The sequence below is a fragment of the Bison bison genome, unplaced genomic scaffold (assembly GCF_000754665.1).
Source record: "Bison bison bison isolate TAMUID 2011002044 unplaced genomic scaffold, Bison_UMD1.0 scf7180017864525, whole genome shotgun sequence".
Lineage (NCBI taxonomy): Eukaryota > Metazoa > Chordata > Mammalia > Artiodactyla > Bovidae > Bison > Bison bison.
The window spans coordinates 12672548-12692161 of record NW_011495076.1 but is presented as its reverse complement, the minus strand read 5'-3'; the positions used below and the strand labels follow the sequence as shown (position 1 = coordinate 12692161).

Here is a 19614-nt window from a genome sequence, read left to right as displayed (position 1 = left end):
GCTTAAAAGTTAAAACAAAGCAAAGCAAAACAAACAAACAACAAAACCACCCAGGAACTAAGGGGAGCCTAAATTTGAGTAATATTTATTTCTCAGATACTGCTGGTTTCCTGCCCTCTTTGTTTTACCAGGCTCCTGTCATCAGTGAACCAAGCAGAACACTGTGGTCATTAACAAACAAGGTAGGTGGCTTTCTGACCCACTCCAGGAAGTCACCCTGGGGGAATTCCCAAATCTTTTCAGACAAAAATCAAATGACCCATTTCTTATCTGGACAGGAATGAAGTGAAGCTTGTGATTAACCTGTAAAAAGGAATCGAGGTTTATTCTGAGTATGGTTTACTAAACGGAAGATGAAATCTGCTTTGCAACAGAGTGCTTTAGAGAGGGGGTGACAGTGTGAAACACACGGGAGAAACAAGTATCGTTCTAGGGAGTGAGTGCTTTTGTGGGTGTCACACTTCCCTGAGTTAAACCTGAGCCCCATTCCAGACCCAGAGAGTCTGCTGCGAATTCTGACCACCCATCTACTGGTTGTATAATCTGGACTGTTTACCTAATCTTTCTGTACAGAAAGTACTTTCTGTACTTTCTCACCTGTAAAATGGAGACAATAGTACTTACCTCAAAAAGTTATAGTGAGGCGTACATGAAATTAATGGATGTAAGGTACTTAGAGGGACTTCCCTGGTGGCTCAGATAGTCAAGCATCTGCCTACAATGTGGGAGACCTGGGTTCGATCCCTGGGTCGGGAAGATCCTCTGGAGAAGGAAATGGCAACCCACTCCAGTACTCTTGCCTGGAAAATCCCATGGATGGAAGAGCCTGGTAGGCTACAGTCCGTGGGGTCGCAAAGAGTCACACACTACTAAGCGACTTCACCTTTACCTTAAAGGTACTTAGAAAAGTGTCAGGGCACAGGAAACTTCTACATAAGTGTTAGAACATAATGACTAAAAGTATGAATTTCAGAGCTGTTTCCAGCATTTGAATTCCAGCCCTGACAAGGTAAGTGACTTTGAGCAGGTGACTTTACTTTCTGTGTCTCCATTTCCTCTTCTGAAAAATTGACTGGCATATAGGAAGTACTATAAAATGAATTTAGTTTCATTATTATTGCTGTTACTATTATCTTAGGTTATAATTCAGTGCAAGATTTTTGAGACATTGATCCCTTCCAAGTCTCCTGCTTCTTTGATCATTATTTCTCAGGCCCCTTGATTGCTTCCTTTTTTTGGTGGCTTTCTAAAAGAACAGTCATTCCACAAGGATGTATTATTGGCCAACTGATCTCATCAGCCTACCCATTTTCCATGGTAAAATGGAGCAGGACTCTATGGTCCTTGCCCCCACCCCCAACCCCATGTCCTCTGCCTATCTTTTGTCCTTGGAAAACTTTAGTCAAAGAATAAGTTTAATCAGAGAAATGAGAAATGTGGAAACAAAGGAAAACAGTCAAAGGCAACTAAATAATAATAATATTAAGCCAAGTCAAGGACCTTAAGTTCCTTCTCGAGGGCTATAGATAATATTCTGAGCCATATCCTGTAAGCTATCTTATAGATACTGAAACCCCAGGTGGAGAAGTTAACTACATGATGACCAGACCATCCCCAGGACATGAGCAGCCACAATTCTGAGGGCTGGCCTCAAAGAAATGAAACAAACCGACCCTGGAACGGAAGATTAACAGTACCTAAAACAATCAAGATGACATCTGCCTCACCTCCTGCCGCCTGCTGGCATCTGAAATAAAGCAAACCTTCCTTTCCACCAACCTGGCCTGTTTATTGTCTTTTCAGCGGCAAGCAGCCAGACCCATCTCACCTTTTGGCAAGAGTGGCAATATCATTCCTTTAATATATTCATTATCACCTCTTAGGAAGATGGTTTGTAAAGCTGAACTGATAGCTCAGGACTCTCTGGGAGCTTTCCACCTTATCTGGACATGGATGTTCCTCGGACATTTCAGACTTCATGCAAAACAAAACTTCTGTTCCCTCAAAATGTTTTCTTCTTCTAAAGCTCTTGTCACAGTATCTTTGACTCCTCTGTCCCTTTGTCCTTCATATACAGTCACCAAATCCTACCGATTCTAATTCACAATAAATTTTGAATGTATCCTCTTTTCTCCATCTTTCCTGCCACTTCTCCAACTCACAGTTATAGCAGTCTTATAATGGGTCCTGCCACCTCCTAAAAACTTCTGAAATCAATACCACAGCTTATTCAGCATAAAAGGGAATGAAGTACAGATATATGTTACAATGTGGATCTTGAAAACATTATGCTAAGTGATATATATGCTATATCAGGATAAATTGTGCCCCCTCCAATTCATGTCCACCCAAAACCCGTTAATGTAACCATGTTTGGAAATAAGGTCTTTGAAAATATAATCAAGTTAAGGAGAGGTCACAGTGAATTTGGGTGAGCCCTAATCCAATACAATTGATGTCCTTACAAGAAGAAGGGAATTTAGAGACAGAGACATTTAGAGACACGGATGCACAGAAGAGACTACCTTGTAAATACAAAGGCAGAGATTAAACTGATGTATCTACTACAAGCCAAGGAATGCCAAAAATTGCTAGCAACCACCAGAAGTTATGAGAAGACAGGGAAGGATTTCCCCGGCAGACTTCTGAGGGAATTGGTACTGCTGACACTTGGATTCCAGACTTTAACCTCCAGAATGGTCAGAGAATAAATTTATATTGTTATAAACCACTCAATTTGTAGAAATGTGTTATGGTTGTCCTGAGAAACTAACATATATAGTGTGGATATACCACATTTTGTTTATCCATTAATCAGTTGAAGAACTTTCGGGTTGTTTACACTTTTTGGCTAATATGAACAGTGCTGCTATGAACATTTGTGTACATCTATGATCTGAGTTAATTCTTTAGATGATTTATTTTTAAATAATTTTATTTATTTATTTTTGGCTGTGCTTGGTCTTTGTTGCTGCCCAGACTATTCTCTAGTTGCAGTCCACAGGCTTCTCGTTGAGGTGGCTTATCTTGTTGCAGAGCACAGGCCCTAAAGCCTGTAGTTGCAGCAATAGGACTCGGTAGTTGTGGCTCCCGAACTCCAGAGCACAGGCTCAATAGTTGTGGTGAACGGGCTTAGTTCCTCCGGGGCATTTGGGATCATCCTGGATCAGGGATCGAACCTGTGTCTCCACATTGGCAGGTGGATTCTTTACCACTGAGCCACCAGGGAAGCCCTATTTTGAGTTAATTTTTGAGAAGACGTGAGGTTTTCAAAATTAGGTCTAGGTTTTTTTAACATGTGAATATTTAGTTGATCCAGCATCATTTGTTGAAGACAATCCTTCCTCCACTGAATGCTCTTACACCTTTGTCAAATAACATTTGGTCTTACTTACATGGGCCTATTTCTAGGTTCTCTATTCTGTTCTATTCCTTCTCCAATATGACACAGTCCTGATTATGTTAGTTACAGGATAAGTCTTAAAACCAAGTAGAATTACTCTAACTCTATACGAGAAGACTCTTAGACTACTAGAGAAGATTCTAACTCTATACGAGTCCCTTGGACTGCAAGGAGATCCAACCAGTCCATTCTGAAGGAGATCAGCCCTGGGATTTCTTTGGAAGGAATGCTAAAGCTGAAACTCCAGTACTTTGGCCACCTTATGCGAAGAGTTGACTCTGATGCTGGGAGGGATTGGGGGCAAGAGGAGAAGGGGACGACAGAGGATGAGATAGCTGGATGGCATCACTGACTTGATGGATGTGAGTCTCAGTGAACTCCAGGAGTTGGTGATGGACAGGGAGGCCTGGCATGCTGCGATTCATGGGGTCTCAGAGAGTTAGACACGACTGAGCAACTGATCTGATCTGATCTGATCTGATACTTTTTTCTTAGAATTGTTTGAGCTATCTAGTTCCTTTGCCTTTCCACCTAAGTTTTAGATTAATCTTATCTATTGTTATAGTCTGTTCAGGCTGCTATAACAGAGTACCATAGACAGGGTGGTTTAATATAACAGAAATTTAGTTCTCACAGTTCTGGAAGCTGGGAAGTCCAAGACCAAGCCACTGCCAGTTGCAGTGTCTGGTGAGAACTCACTCCCTGGTTCATAAAGAATCTTCTTGCTGTGTCCTCACATGATGGAAGGGTCAAGAGCATTCTCTGGGGTCTCTTTCATAAAGGCACAAATCCCATTTGTGCCGGCTCTGCCCTCATGAACTAATCACCTCCTAAAGGCCCCACCTCCAAACAGCATAATTTTGGGGATCAGGTTTCAACATATGGATTTTGGGAAGCAGGTGGTCCCAGGGGACACAAACATTTAGTCTATAGCATTTATATTTACAAAAAAATCTTGCCAGATAAATTCTCATTTTAAAAATCAATTATGTGTAGATGACTCCAAAATTTATATCTCTAAGACCAGCCTTTCTTTTGAGCTCCACAGCTAAACACCCAACTACCAACCTGACAGCTACTATGAGTATTTATTTTGACTATGTTAATTTTGGGATGCTCATGTCAAGTTAATCCTTTGATCTTCTCCCATCTTAGTCAATGGCACCAAAAACTTCCTTTACAAGAGTTTGAGTATCTTTATATAGAAACACACACACACACACACACACACACACAGAACATGTCTTTTATCAATTTAAATATTTCAGTGTTCAATTGCTGTGAGAGTAAAATCTAAAAAATTCTTGCTTAAAGCCAACAAGGTCCTCTTATCACATACCCCTTCCTTCAGAGAAGTTCCAGCCTCAGGGCTTTCTGGTCCAAAGGCAATGAAAAAGGAAAGTGAGTGAGACACCTAGAGTGCAAAACAGAAGAACTTACAGACCCCTGAGAGTGAGTGTCTTAAATTTTGCTTCCCAGAGCCTTCAACTGCCCCGTCCTAGTCCAGGCCTGGGTCCCAACTTTTCCTGCCTTAGGGACTTTGTACTAGTCATCTCCTCCACCAAGAAAGCTCTCCTCTCCCGATTCTTATGGTTAGCTCCGGTCAACTACTCCATCTAAAATAATAAAAACAATAGTAGCTAAGATTTATTAATCTCTTACATTGAGCCTGACTCTATTCCAAGCTCATTACTTTATTTAATCCTCCAAACAACCCTATATGATGAGTACTATCATAATTCCCATTTTACAGATAAGAGAATTGACAGAAGAAAGAGGCTAAGTAATTGCCCAGGAGCACAGAGCTCCCGGTAGTGACTTGGCTGGGAAACAACCCAGGTAACTTGATTTCAGAAACTGAGCGCTTGTTTACTTCTTTGACTCATTTACAATCTGCAACCGTCCTGCTTGTTTACTGTCTTTCTTCATAGAATGTGAGTTCCATGAGGCAGCTTGGTTTGTCTTTGATGTCCCCCCAAACTTAGTTATGCCTGACTGTGCTCAATGATCCGGAACATTTATGGAATGAATTCATTTAGAAAGACTGATCTTGTCCCCAAATAACCACAGTACTTAAAAATACTTATCTGTGAAAATCTCTGAAATAATTTCAAAATCTTACACCAAAGACTCCCTAACGAAAAATACACATGTATTGTTAACACTTCCTAAGAGTGGTGCATGGCTGTGCTGTGCTTAGCTGCTCAGTCTTGTCAGATACTTTGCGACCCCAGGGACTGTAGCCCCTCAGGCTCCTTTGTCCATGGAGGTTCTCCCACTCCAATACTGGAGTGGCTTGCCATGCCGTCCTCAGGGGATCTTCCCAACCCTGAAGGAATCGAACCCAGGTCTCCCGCACTGCGGGCAGATTCTTTACCAGCTGAGAAACCAAAGAAGCCCTGGTGCATGGCTACATTCTTTTAAAATTTTCTTTGGGTACAGGCATGTGCCCTTTTCATTGATAGGTCTATTTTTGCAAAAATAATCACTGTGTTACGAATATTTCATCTAGAAATTAGAGTAGATGCAGAAAAGTGAGTTTGGCTGCTTTCACCTGAAGTTGTTTGTACCGCTTACCTTCCGAAAGTTTAAATCATTTCTTCTTCCCCGCTCATCTGATCCACTCTTTTGACTTTCCCCTTCCTTGATCATTTCCTTTCAGGGTTCTATATTTCTTATCTGTGAAAGTGTTCTGATGTCCTGAAGTTTCTAAATTTACGATGATATCCGCGATCACAAGAAATTCAAAGGAAGAATTCTTCTGATTCCTTTATCGGCTCCCATTCATCTGCTCGCTACTTGAATGTGTAGGTGATGCTCCTTGAGGAAATATTCTGGCCAACAGCACTGGCCAAGGGACGCACATTTGACAGCGGATTTGTCAGGGGGGGACGGGTGACGGGAATGGGAGCAAAAGCCTACTTTTCGTGACATTTAAACCCCATTCTGCTCCTGCCACAAGTGGGGCTAGTTTTTAAACTGTAAGGACTTCATCAGGCAAATACCCTAAAAAGAAAGAAAGATAAGACTCCCGCCCCCCGAAAAGTATCGGCAACACTGGCCACAAGGTCAGGTCTGCCTGGCCTGTCACGCTGGCCAGTTTTCCTCTACCGAGGGTTTTATGACTGGCAGAACGAGCTCAGGGCCGCAGCGCGCGCTCACGCGCCTGCGCTGGAGGGTCCAAAGCCCCAACGCTGGCGCGTCGCGCCTGCCCGCACAGCCTTTCCCGCGCAGGCTTACGCACTCCCCAGTGCGCAGGCGCAGATGGAACCAGTGGACAGGCAGCCTTCCAGTGCCGTGCGGAGAGGGCCCGGTGGTATGGCGGCGGGCCCCCTACGCGGTCTAGCAGTGGCCGGTGGAGGCGAGAGTAGTGACAGTGAGGATGACGGCTGGGAGATTGGGTATCTCGACCGGAAAGCTCAGGTAGCAAAGGAGGCCTTGTCTTGGCCGCACCTGGATCGGCCTTCCCTGGCCATGAAACGTCTTACTTCCTTGCCTGTGTTTCCCTAAGTTTTTTTTCCAGCGTGAATACAGGCTTTTGGACTCCAGACAAACTCGCAGTTTCCCTCTCATTTCCTTACTGTGTTTTCCATCATATACGCCTTTTTAGGTTGTCAATATGGCTCTTCTGGGTTTGAACCCCTCATTACCCATTCCCTTTAAAGATTCCTTTTTAGTTATGAATTAGACACAAATTTTGTATTTTGCCTCCCCCCGCTCAATCCCTAAAATGATGTACCTAAAACCAATCATTATTGTTTCCCAATGCGGTGGGAATGAAAATATGTATAACAAGAATTTTTTTTTTTTTTAATTTTCTGTGTTCTTAGAAATTAAAAGGACCGTTACCAGTTGAAGAAAGGCAGGAAACATTTAAGAAGGCTTTGACCACAGGCAATATTTCATTGGTCGAGGAGCTCCTAGATTCTGGTGAGAGTCAAGGGATGGTTTCAAACCTCGCACAGTTGTTTCAATGCACAGGGATTCCGTGTTTTAAAAGATATGAGTTGGTTTTATAATGGAAGCACAGTGAATGTTACTCATATCAAGTGTCCTGCATATCTTACTTGACTCTGAGTTCTCTCTGCCTTATTTTTTCCTCTGATACAAATTTGGAATGCTACTGATTACCTTCCATCAGTTCTTCCACTTCCTTCGAAAGGTCTACTCTGACTAATCCTGCCGTGCTTTGATAATCTTGACTCACTTTTCTCAACATTTATCTGACTATAATTTTGATTGTGAGTTTCTCAAGAGTTGTTCCCAGTTATGTACATTTTAGTTATAGTCTTTGCATGTGCTGGTTGTGTCAGTGTGTGAATGAAAACAAAGGAGGAATGTATCTGGATACCTTTTCCCACCTATGGCCTGTTCAGTGTGCTTCTTTGGGAAAGTCATTTTAAACCTCCAGAGCATCTGTTTCTTTATAAAACATCATAATTATGTCTTGGGTCCCATGACGTTTTTCTGTTTGCTAAATATTTTTTTAAATTACCTTGACATGGAAGTGTGAATTGTTGATATTGACTGAAATTAATCAAAGGAGTAATAAGCATCCACTGTCTGCTTGTAAATACAAAACATTCCCACACAAAATTGTATATAGCAAAATGTTTTTCTTCTATGCTAGAGATGCATGGTTTAATGGAAAGTGAATCATTTGGGAAACAGTACAGTTCTGGGTTTGATTACTAGCCTGCTACTTGGCTCTGTAATCCTGACCAAGTTAGGAAAACTTCTAAGCTTCAGTGTCCCCATTTTCAAAAGCAAGATGCATTGGATCAAAGGGTTTTTATTTTGGGGGGAGGAGAGATTAAAATGAGAGAATATATTCAAGTCTTAGAACATATAGGCATTATATAAATATTAACTGTTGTAACAAGTAAGGATTGTGTGACTTTATGGACAATGGAACTTGAGCTTGAGTTCATAGGTAAAGAATTAAATAAAATTTGAATAATTGAAAGAGGTCTAATACTAGAATATGAATACATGCAGGAGTGTGCATAATGTTGGATGGGATGGAATAGGCAGAAATTTCTTTTAGAAAAGAGAGCTTGTCTTGGGTAGTGGGACTAGATACAGTGAAGTGATGGAGTCTCTTGAAAGGACTTGAAAAGAGCCTTCTGGTAAAGTATTGTGTCAACCTTCTAAAATTTGTCTTTAATTACAAAAAATTTTAAGTTCCTTCTAACAAACCAATAACAAATAGGTTTAAGTAGAAAAACACCTTTGTCCCCACTTTAACCCCCACTATCCTTGAAGTCTCACTTTAACGTGTAACTCCTATTTTAGTATCTCCTGATTTCCTCCCAGAGGTCATCATTTAACACTTGAAAAATATTTTTAATTTTTTGCCAAAGTCATACATATTTCCGTACTAGTTGGAAATCTTAATAAAAAAATGAAAGCTCCTTTTGAGTCAGCCATTTTTAGTAGTCCAACAATACCTCTGGTTTTTGCTTTTCTGCTATGCACTAACATTTTCAGTTCTCTTTAAATTATTAAGTATTTTGGACACTCAAAAATGTATGGAGACTTACCTTTCTCCTCCTGGAAATTAGTATTGTCCTATAGTTGATATTTTTTATTCCTATGCATGTCTTTATACATTTACCATATGTGTATATATCCACAAACAATATAGTGTTATTTTGAATCGTTTTTTTTTTTTAGCTATATAAAAATATCTTGTCAGTTCTTTTAAACTTATCTTTTTGCATTTATGCTTAGAACATCATGTGTTTAATAATTTACTTTTTTGAGTTTAGGGGTGATGATTACTAAGAATTTTTATACTAAAATGCCACATTTGCTTATCTTTATCTTCACATCTTTTCCTTTTTAATTTTGCTGTCACAGTTTGAGCAGTAATATCAATAAGGAAAGAATAATTTTCTCTGATCTTATTCATATGCTTTCAGTTGCAGCAGTTTAAAGAGAAAAATTTGTTAGAGAAGACAAGTTGGGACAGCAGTATATTGTTTATAGAATACTTAGTTTTCTGATGTTTTCTCCAGGGAATTATCATGTACCTTATATCAATTAAACAACTGGGAATTTGACAAATAATCTTTCAGCACCTTAGTGTTCCTACAGAAAAATACTGAGTCTTCAGAGAAATAAAGTGAGTCCTCCCTAACAAGTTTGCTTTCCTTCAGTGATATGACCTTTTGCAGATGAAATACTTTATAGCCAGACTATAAAACCTGTCAAATATAAGGTATTAAGGGAAGGCTGTATTCAGTGATTTTTCATATGCAAGTTTTCCTTCTTTGAAATACAAAGATGTTCTATTTTCTTTCTTTTCTTAAAATTAGCAGGTATTTCTTAGGTTCAAGAGAGAGTTCAGCATTTAAATATTGATCTCTTCATATAGCAAAGGCTTTACATAAATTTAATGGGTTATGTTCACTGCCTCATTATAACTTTGTCTTTGTGTCATATCTTCTATGCTCCTCCCTAGTCTTAGATCCAAACCTAGATTAGTTCACCAGTTTTTTTATGTGACTAAACCAATCAGTGCTATTGGGGAAAATTAGATGACTTCACGGATTTGTACCATTAATGATTGATTTGAGGGTTTTAAGGGCATCTGGCTCTCTCTCATCCTTTCTTAACAGTTATTATCCATCTCTTCCTGTCTCACTCTGGATGGTGGCTATCTAAAACTTTATCCTACTTCTCAGGCCTGATATCTCATCTGTGCTTCTTCTTACTCTAGCTTATTGTTTCATTCATTTGTCCAAAGCAAACTTGATAGTTATTTTCTTTTTCTTATGTCATTGTTTATTTTTAATGCCAGAACAGTATTCCTGATGCAATTTTAATATTTCATTAAGGCATTAACCTTCATATTATGAGCTGTATCCAAGGTTTTAATGTTTTTTTAATTAGCTTATTTTTTAATTGAAGATAATTGCTTTATAGAATTTTGTTTTTTGTCAAATCTCAACATGAATCAGTCATAGGTATACATATATCCTCTCCCTTTTGAATCCCCCTCCCATCTCTCCACATCCCACCCCCCTAGGTTGATACAGAGCACCTGTTTGAGTTTCCTGAGCCATACAGCAAATTCCCGTTGGCTATCTATTTTATATATGGTAATATAAGTTTCCATGTTACTCTTTTCATGCATCTCACCCTCTCCTCCCCTCTCCCCATGCCCATAAGTCTTATCCTCTATGTCTTTCTCCACTGGTGCCCTGTAAATAAATTCTAAAGTACCATTTTTCTATATTCTGTATATATGTGTTAGAATATGATATTTATCGTCTTTCTGACTTACTTCACTCTGTATAATAGGTTCTAGGTTCATCTACTTCATTAGAACTGACTCAAATGTGTCCCTTTTTATGGCTGAGTAATATTCCATTGTGTGTATTAACTACAACTTTTTTATCCATTCATCTGTCGATGGACATCTAGGCTGCTTCCATGTTCTAGCTATTGTAAATAGTGCTGCAATGAAAAATGGAATACATGTGTCTTTTTCAATTTTGGTTTCCTCAGGGTATATGCCTAGGAGTGGGATGGGTTGGTTATATGGTGATTTTATTCCTAGTTTTTTAAGGAATCTCCATACCGTCTTCTGTAGTGACTGTATCACTTTACATTCTGACCAACAGTGCAAGAGCATTCCCTTTTCTCCACATCCTCTCCAGAATTTATTGTTTGTAGACTTTTTGATGATGGCCATTCTGACCTGTGTGAGGTGATACCTCATTGTAGTTTTGATTTGCGTTTCTCTAATAGTGAGAGACACTGAGCATCTTTTCATGTGTTTGTAAGCCATCTGTATGTCTTCTTTGCAGGAATGTCTGTTTAAGTCTTTTTCCCACTTTTTGATTGGGTTGTTTGTTTCTCTGGCATTGAGTTGTATGAGCTGATGTATATTTTGGAAATTAATCCTTTGTCAGTTGTTTCATTTACTATTATTTTCTCCCATTCAAAGAGTTGTCTTTTCACCTTGTTTATAGTTTCCTTTGCTGTGCAAAAGTTTTTAAGTTTAATCAGGTCCCACGTGTTTACTTTTGTTTTTATTTCCATTACTCTAGGAGGTGAGTCATAGAGGATCTTTCTTTAATTTATGTCATCAAGTGTTCTGCCTATGTTGTCCTCTAAGAGTTTTATAGTTTCTGATCTTACATTTAGGTCTTTAATCCATTTTGAGTTTATCTTTGTGTATGGTGTTAGGAGGTGTTCTAATTTCATTCTTTTACATGTAGCTGTCCAGTTTTCCCAGCACCATTTATTGAAGAGGCTGTCTTTGCCCCATTGTATACTCTTGTCTCCTTTGTCAAAAATAAGGTAGTCATAGGTGCCTGGGTTTATTTTGGGGCTTTCTATCTTGTTCCATTGGTCTATATTTCTGTTTTTGTGCCAGTACCATTCTGTCTTGATGACTGTAGCTTTGTAGTATAATCTGATGTCAGGAAGGCTGATTCCTCCAGCTCCATTTTTCTTTCTCAAGACTGCTTTGGCTATTCGGGGTCTTTTGTGTTTCCATATGAATTGTGAAATTTTTTGTTCTAGTTCTGTGAAAAATGTCATTGGTAATTTGATAGGGATCATGTTGAATCTGTAGATTGTATTTAATAGTATAGTCATTTTCACAATATTGATTCTTCCTACCCAGGAATGTGGAAAATCTTTCCATCTATTTATGTCATCTTTGATTTCTTTCAGTAGTGTCTTATAATTTTCTGTGTACAGTTCTTTTGTCTCCTTAGGTAAGTTTATTCCTAGATATTTTATTCTTTTTGTTGCAGTGGTGAATGGGATTGATTCTTAATTTCTCTTTCTGATTTTTCATTGTTAGTATATATAAATAGAAGTGATTTCTGTGTATTGATTTTGTATCCTGCAACTTTGCTAAGTTCACTGATTAGCTCTAGTAATTTTCTCATATTATCTTTAGGGTTTTCAATGTACAGTATCATGTCATCTTCAAACAGTGAGAGCTTTACTTCTTTTCTGATTTGGATTCCTTTTATTTCTTTTTCTTCTCTGATGGCTATAGCTAGGACTTCCAGAACTATGTTGAATAATAGTGATGAAAGTGGATACCCTTGTCTTGTACCTGATCTTAGGGGGAATGCTTTCAGTTTTTCATCATTGAGAATGTTTGCTGTAGGCTCATCATATATGGCCTTTACTATGTTGAGGTAGGTTCCTTTTGTGCCCATTTTTTTAAGCGTTTTAATCATAAATGGGTGCTGAATTTTGTCAAAGGCTTTTTCTGCATCTGTTGAGATTATTATATGATTTTTATCTTTCAGCTTGTTAATATGGTGTATCACATTGATTGATTTGCATATATTGAAGAATCCTTGCATCGCTGGAATAAACCCAGCTTGATCATGGTGTATGAGCTTTTCGATGTGTTGCTGAATTCTATTTGCTAAAATTTTGTTGAGGAGTTTTGCATCTGTATTCATCAGTGATATTGGCCTGTAGTTTTCTATTTTTGTGTTGTCTTTGTCTGTTTTTGGTATCAGGGTGATGGTGGCCTCATAGAATGAGTTTGGAAGTGTTCCTTCCTCTGCAATTTTTTGAAAGAATTTTAGAAGGATAGGCATTAGCACTTCTCTAAGTGTTTGGTCGAATTCTCTTGTGAAGCCATCTGCTCCTGGGCTTTTGATTTTTGGAAGATTTTTTATCACACTTCAATTTCAGTGCTTGTAATTGGGTTGTTCATAATTTCTATTTCTTCCTGGTTCAGTCTTGGAAGATTGAACTTTTCTAAGAATCTGTCCATTTCTTCCAGGTTATGCATTTTATTGCCTTATACTTGTTCATAATACTCTCCTATAATCCTTTGTATTTCTGCATTATCTGTTGTAACCTCTCCTTTTTCATTTCTAATTTTGTTGGTTTGATTCTTCTCTCTCTTTTTCTTGATGAGTCTGGCTAAAGGTTTGTCAATTTGGTTTATCGTTTCAAAGAACCAGCTTTTGGTTTTATTAATCTTTACTATTGTTTCTTTCATTTCTTTTTCATTTATTTCTGCTTGGATCTTTATGATTTATTTCTTTCTACTAATTTTGGGGGTCTTTTTTTCTTCTTTTTCTAGTTGTTTTAGGTGCAAAGTTAGGTTGTCTATTTGACGGGTTTTTTTGTTTGTTTGTTTCTTGAGGTAGGATTGTATTACTTTAAACTTCTTAGAACTGCTTTTGCTGCATCCCATAGGTTTTGAGTTGTCGTGTTTTCATTGTTATTTGTTTTGAGAAATTTTTTTATTTCCCTTTTTATTTCTTCAGTAACCTGTTGGTTATTTAGAAATGTCTTGTTTAATCTCCATGTGTTTATGTTTCTTACAGTTTTTTTCTTGTAATTAATATCTAGTTTCATAGCGTTACGGTTGGAGAAGATGTTTGATATGATTCAAATTTTCTTAAATTTACTGAGGTTTGATTTGTGACCCAAGATGTGGTCTATCCTGGAGAATGTTCTATGTGCACTTGAAAAGAAGGTGTATTCTTCTGCTTTTGGATAGAATGTCCTGAGATATCAATGAGATCCAGCTCATCTAATGTATCATTTAAGACTTGCATTTCCTTATTAATTTTCTGTTTTGATGATCTGTCCATTGGTGTGAGTGGGGTGTTTAAGTCTCCTACTATTATTGTGTTACTGTCAGTTTCTCCTTTTATGTCTGTTAGTGTTTGTCTTATGTATTGAGGTGCTCCTATGATGGGTGCATAGGTATTTACAATTGTTATGTCTGCCTCTTGGATTGATCCCTTAATCATTAGGCAATGTCCTTCCTTATGTCTTGTAGTATTCTTTATTTTAAGGTCTATTTTGTCTGGTATGAGGATTGCTACTCCAGCTTTCTTTTGCCTCCCATTTGTATGGAATATATTTTTCTGTCCTCTCACTTTCAGTCTATATGTGTCTTGAGGTCTGAAGTGGGTTTCTTGTAGACAGCATATATATAGGTCTTGTTTTTGTATCTATTCAGCCAGTCTGTGTCTTTTGGTTGGAGCATTAATCCATTTACATTTAAAGTAATTATTGATATATATGTTCCTATTGCCATTTTCTTTAATTGTTTGGGGTTGATTTTGTATATCTTTTTCCTCTCTTGTTTTTCTTGACTATATGCTGCTAAGTCGCTTCAGTCGTGTCTGACTCTGTGTGACCCATAGACGGCAGCCCACCAGACTCCCCCATCCCTGGGATTCTCCAGGCAGGAATACTGGAGTGGGTTGCGACTATATAAGTCCCTTTAACATTTGTTGTAAAGCTGGTTTGGTGGTACTGAATTCTCTTAAGTTTTGCTGGTCTGAAAAGCTTTTTATTTCTCAATCAATTTTGAATGAGATCCTTGCCAGGTACAGTAATCTTGGTTGTAGATTTTTCCCTCTCAGTACTTTAAATATATCCTGCCATTCCCTTCTGGCCTGCAGAGTTTCTGCTGAAAGATCAGTTGTTAAATGTATGGTGTTTCCCTTGTATGTTACTTTTTGCTTTTCCCTTGCTGCTTTTAATATTCTTTCTTTGTGCTTAATCTCTGTTAATTTGATTAGTATGTGTCTTGCATGTTTCTCCTTGGGTTTATCCTGTATGGGACTTTGTGCCTTTTGAACTTGATTATTTCCTTTTCCATGTTGGGGACATTTTCGACTATAATCTCTTCAAAATTTTTCTCATACCCTTTATTTTTCTTTTCTTCTTCTGGGCCCCCATAATTCAAATGTTGGTGCGTTTGATATCGTCCCATAGGTCCTCACTTTTTTTCATTGTTTTTACTTTATTCTGCTCTTCAGAAGTTATTTCCACCACTTTATCTTCCAGCTCACTGATTCGTTCTTCTACTTCAGATATTCTGCTATTCATTCCTTTTAGGGTATTTTTAATTTCTGTAATTGTGTTTTTTGTCTCTGTATGTTTATTCTTTAATTCTTCTAGGTCTTTGTTAATTGATTCTTGCATTTTCTCCATTATGTTTTCAAGGTTTTTGACCATCTTTACTATCATCATTCTGAATTCTTTTTCAGATAGTTTGCCTATTTCCTCTTCATTTATTTGGACTTATGTGTTTATAGTTTGTTCCTTCATTTGTGTAATATTTCTCTGTCTTTTCATTGTTTTTTTTTAACTTACTATGTTTGAGGTCTCCTTTTCCCAGGCTTCAAGGCTGAATTCTTTCTTCCTTTTGTTTTCTGCCCTCCTAAGGTCGGTCCAGTGGTTTGTGTAAGCTTGTATAGGGTGAGATTTGTGCTGAGTTTTTTTGTTTGTTTTTCCTCTGATGGCCATGGATGAGTTAGGTGGTAATCGGGTTTGCTGATGATTGGGTTTGTATTTTTGTTTGGATGAGGTGTCCTACACAGGGTGGTTGGGTGATGCCAGCTGTTGTATTCAAATAGTTTCCTTTGTGTGAGTTCTCACTATTTGATACTCCATGGAGTTAGTTCTCTGGTAGTCTAGGGTCGTGGAGTCAGTGCTTCTACTCCAAAGACTCAGGGCTTGATCTGTGAAAAGTTCTGCTCCATAGTTTAAATTCTGTTCTTGGGCCTTCTCAAGAGTCTTTTGACCTCTTAGCTCTGCTTCTTTCTGTGTTGTTTCCACTTATGATAGGTTCTCCAGTTAGATGGACAAAAGGCTTCTGACAGCACTAGACTCGTGTCCCATCCTCTGAGCAACCCCAGCCGAAAAAACGTACCCCTTCCTCAAAAGTTTCAAGCAAAGAATCTGATATTGTCTATTTATTCTTTTTTAACACTTCTCTTCCTCAAAGTAACTTTACATTCCACTAACCGTGCCTTTGAACTATCCTTTTGTATTCCTTCTCTTTCTCAACTGCCCTTGCTCTGACTTTTGCTTGGACTTGAAACCTCATTACCAGGTCTCCCTGCCTCCTATCCCACTCTCAGCAGTGGTACCTAAATTGTCTTCTTATAATACAATTGTAATAATGTAAGTCTCTGAATCACAAAGTACAGTCTACATTTCTTAACAGAGCTTTCATAATCAAACCCTAACCTACCTTTTTAGCCTCATATTTGGCCAGTAACCCATGGTTAAATTCTGCATTCAGAAGGAAGTTAAGAGAGTTTTAATAAGGAGTATTTTTGATATTTGCCACCATAGACATGTGTGATAATATTCTAACTAAAAAGACATTTTTACATCTGTGAAACTTCCCAACTGCCCTAGAAAGGAAAAGGTAGTATGTAAAAACCTGTCCTAATATAGATAACATATTGTATGAAAAAAAGCCTTCCTGGTAGCTCAGTGGTAAAGAATCCACCCACTAATGCAGGAGATGTGGGAGACGTGGGTTCAATCTCTGGTCAGGAAGATCCCCTGCAGAAGGAAATGGCAACTCACTCCATATTCTTTCCTGGAAAATCCCACGGACAGTGGAGCCTGGCAGGCTACAGTCTATGGGGTTGCAAAGAGTCAGAAACCACTGAGCAGCTGAAAAACAAATATATGAAAAATATATCTGACAGATCCAGTCTCTTGAAATATAGTGACATGGAAGTGAACTATCACGAAAGTGAAGTTAGCTATTTTATTATTGGAGAAGGCAATGGCAACCCACTCTAGTACTCTTGCCTGGAGAATCCCATGGACGGAGGAGCCTGGTAGGCTACCGTCCATGGGGTTGCTAAGAGTCGGACATGACTGATTCACATATAAAATTATTTTCTATTTTTCTTAAGCCGTTACTACCAAGAAATGCCCTTCCATTGTGAAGTACATGGTGTATGTCACTGTGTGCAGTGCTTTTAACATATTAATGTGACATGGATTTGTTTGTTTTGGTGAAGGACTTTTAAAAGCTTGTTTTTGTGTTAACAGGCATCAGTGTAGATACCAGCTTTCAGTATGGTTGGACTTCCCTTATGTATGCTGCTAGTGTTTCCAATGTAGAACTGGTTCGGGTCCTTCTGGACAGAGGTGCTAATGCAAGCTTTGATAAGGGTAAGATGTTTTAAATATTTAAAATATGGGAACATTTACTTTGTATACTTCTCTATTTAGAAACCAAATTACATTCTCTTTGGGGTAGTGATATATACTTTTTCCATGCTCTATTTTCATATATTCACTTCAAATTAAAATTTGGCTCTTAAAAAATCATAATAAGGGTAAAATGAGGTAACTGATTATTTTTACTGTGATTTTCTTGATCCCCAAGCAACTATTATGCAAAGTGAAAGAAACTTAAAGGAGTTTTTAAAAAATATCTTCCTGTTAGTTACATAAACAGAAAACCAAATTAGAAACCATAGATATTTTGAAAAACCCTTCCAAAGAGGTGGATTCCATTTATATTACCATTATAACTGATTATGTTATTAATATGTACCTTTAAAATCTGTGCTAGAGAGTTTTGGTTATTTTTATGGTAAAACAGTGAGAGAAAACATTGAAAAACTGGTAATTTAGTGGAAAATTGCTTGAAAATCAGTCTTTTGAATTTACAACTCAATTCTGAGTTATATCATTTAAAAATTGTTTAAAAGATAATTATTAAGTCCATTTCTTTGTTATTAAATAATTTCTATTTATTATTGCTTTGAATAAGAGTATATGTGCAAATCCTATTTAATTATATTGAATAACTATTTTTACATGTTTACAATAGACAGATTTACTTTTTAATTCAGATATAGTTTTCATATTAACTTTGTACTGCATTTGATATTTGTAAGATCATTTCTATTCTGTTTTCTCATATATATATTTTATATAATTTCATGTCTTAGCAATAGTTCTCTGTTTAATCTGTTGCTGTGGTAGGTTTTTCTTTTTATTATGTCATTTAAAATATCACTAAATGAAAGCTATACTTAAATTTTTGAAACTGTAAAATGTTCTGCCCAAAAAATTGATCAGTAGTTTTCTTTCTTTGCTTTTTGTAAACAGAGAATACCTTACAGTTATAAAACATTTTTTGCCCAGCATGTCTTCATAAATTATTTTGTGTATCTCACAGGCCCACTCAGGTAGAGGGCAGACATTAGCTTCTCAACTGTAAGTTAAATCTACTAAGAGACTAAGATATCACTGGAGTCATAGTTTATCAGTGACAGAACTGGGACCAGAATCTAGATTTCTATGTTTGGTCAATAATGAACCACAAATATAAACCATGGCTGGCATGACTTAGTTTAAGTTCCCCAGTTCTTACTTGAGAATTATTTTTTGTCTTTTAATTAACCCTGATCTCCACTGATGCCATAGGAGGCAACGGAAGAAGAGTTTTAGGAAATGGGATGAGCTGAGAGAGATCAAGTACACAAGGACTAAAAAGAAACCAATAGGTGTAGCAGTTAGGACATCTTCAGTAGGAGGGTTTGGGCGTGAGCCAGATATCAGTGAGTTGTTAAATGAGTGAGAAGAAAAGAAGTGAAATCAGAGAATATCAATCATTGTTTTTTATCCATGTGTTCAAGGCAAATTTTAATCAAGCAAAAACTGTTCAGTTCCAGGTGGTAAATCTGCACAGAGCCCATGCTCTGAACCACTTTCCTATCCTCTTAAAGAAATGAGAATAGGGAAAGGAAATTAATAAGTGAATTGTAAATATACTTTGGAAATTGTTCATCACTCATCTCATTTTTAGGTGAAGGAATACAAAATTACCTATTAAGAACAAGAGATTTGGGAATGAGTTACAGAAGTTTAAGAATGCAATAAATATTTAGAATGTTGTGAATGATAAAAGAAGTCAGCTAGTTACAATTTCTGATGTGTGTGGGGTTTTCCTCACTTTTCCTTTCATTATAGATAAGCAAACTGTTTTGATTACTGCATGTTCTGCTCGTGGCTCAGAGGAAAAGATCTTGAAGTGTATAGAGCTACTACTTTCAAGAAATGCTGATCCAAATGTCGCTTGTAGGTAAGAATCTTACTGTTTGTTCAAAAATGATGAAGATGTACTTTTCTTTGATTATTAGTCTTTTCTTTGTTAAACATTTGACAGCATGATTTTTTAAAAATCATAACCAATGTGTGTTTACTTGGCCATATAACTGATGAATGAAAATAGGTCATAAGGTCATGATTGCAATTGTATAAGTGTGTCAAAGGACAGTTATATCATCAAAAGTAGTCTTTCATATTTTAATTTTAGAAGAATGTCCTAAGAAGTTGAAGTGAGCGGAAGAAAGACAATTATTAACTGTATCACTTTCCTTTGAATTACACACTCAAAAGAATATGATAATTGAGCTATAATAGTAAAA

General features: G+C 37.5%; 1 protein-coding gene across 1 annotated transcript in view; it reads left to right on the top strand.

The window, feature by feature from the left end:
- Nucleotides 1–6708: 6708 nt before the first annotated feature.
- Nucleotides 6709–19614, top strand: part of ASZ1 (ankyrin repeat, SAM and basic leucine zipper domain containing 1) — a 75769-nt gene continuing 62863 nt past the window's right edge. The window contains exons 1-4 of the mRNA XM_010831222.1: nt 6709–6826; nt 7234–7333; nt 17222–17344; nt 19157–19268. Of these exons, the coding sequence (XP_010829524.1) occupies nt 6722–6826; nt 7234–7333; nt 17222–17344; nt 19157–19268 (440 nt within the window). The 5' untranslated portion in view covers nt 6709–6721. The remainder of the gene's footprint in view (nt 6827–7233; nt 7334–17221; nt 17345–19156; nt 19269–19614) is intronic.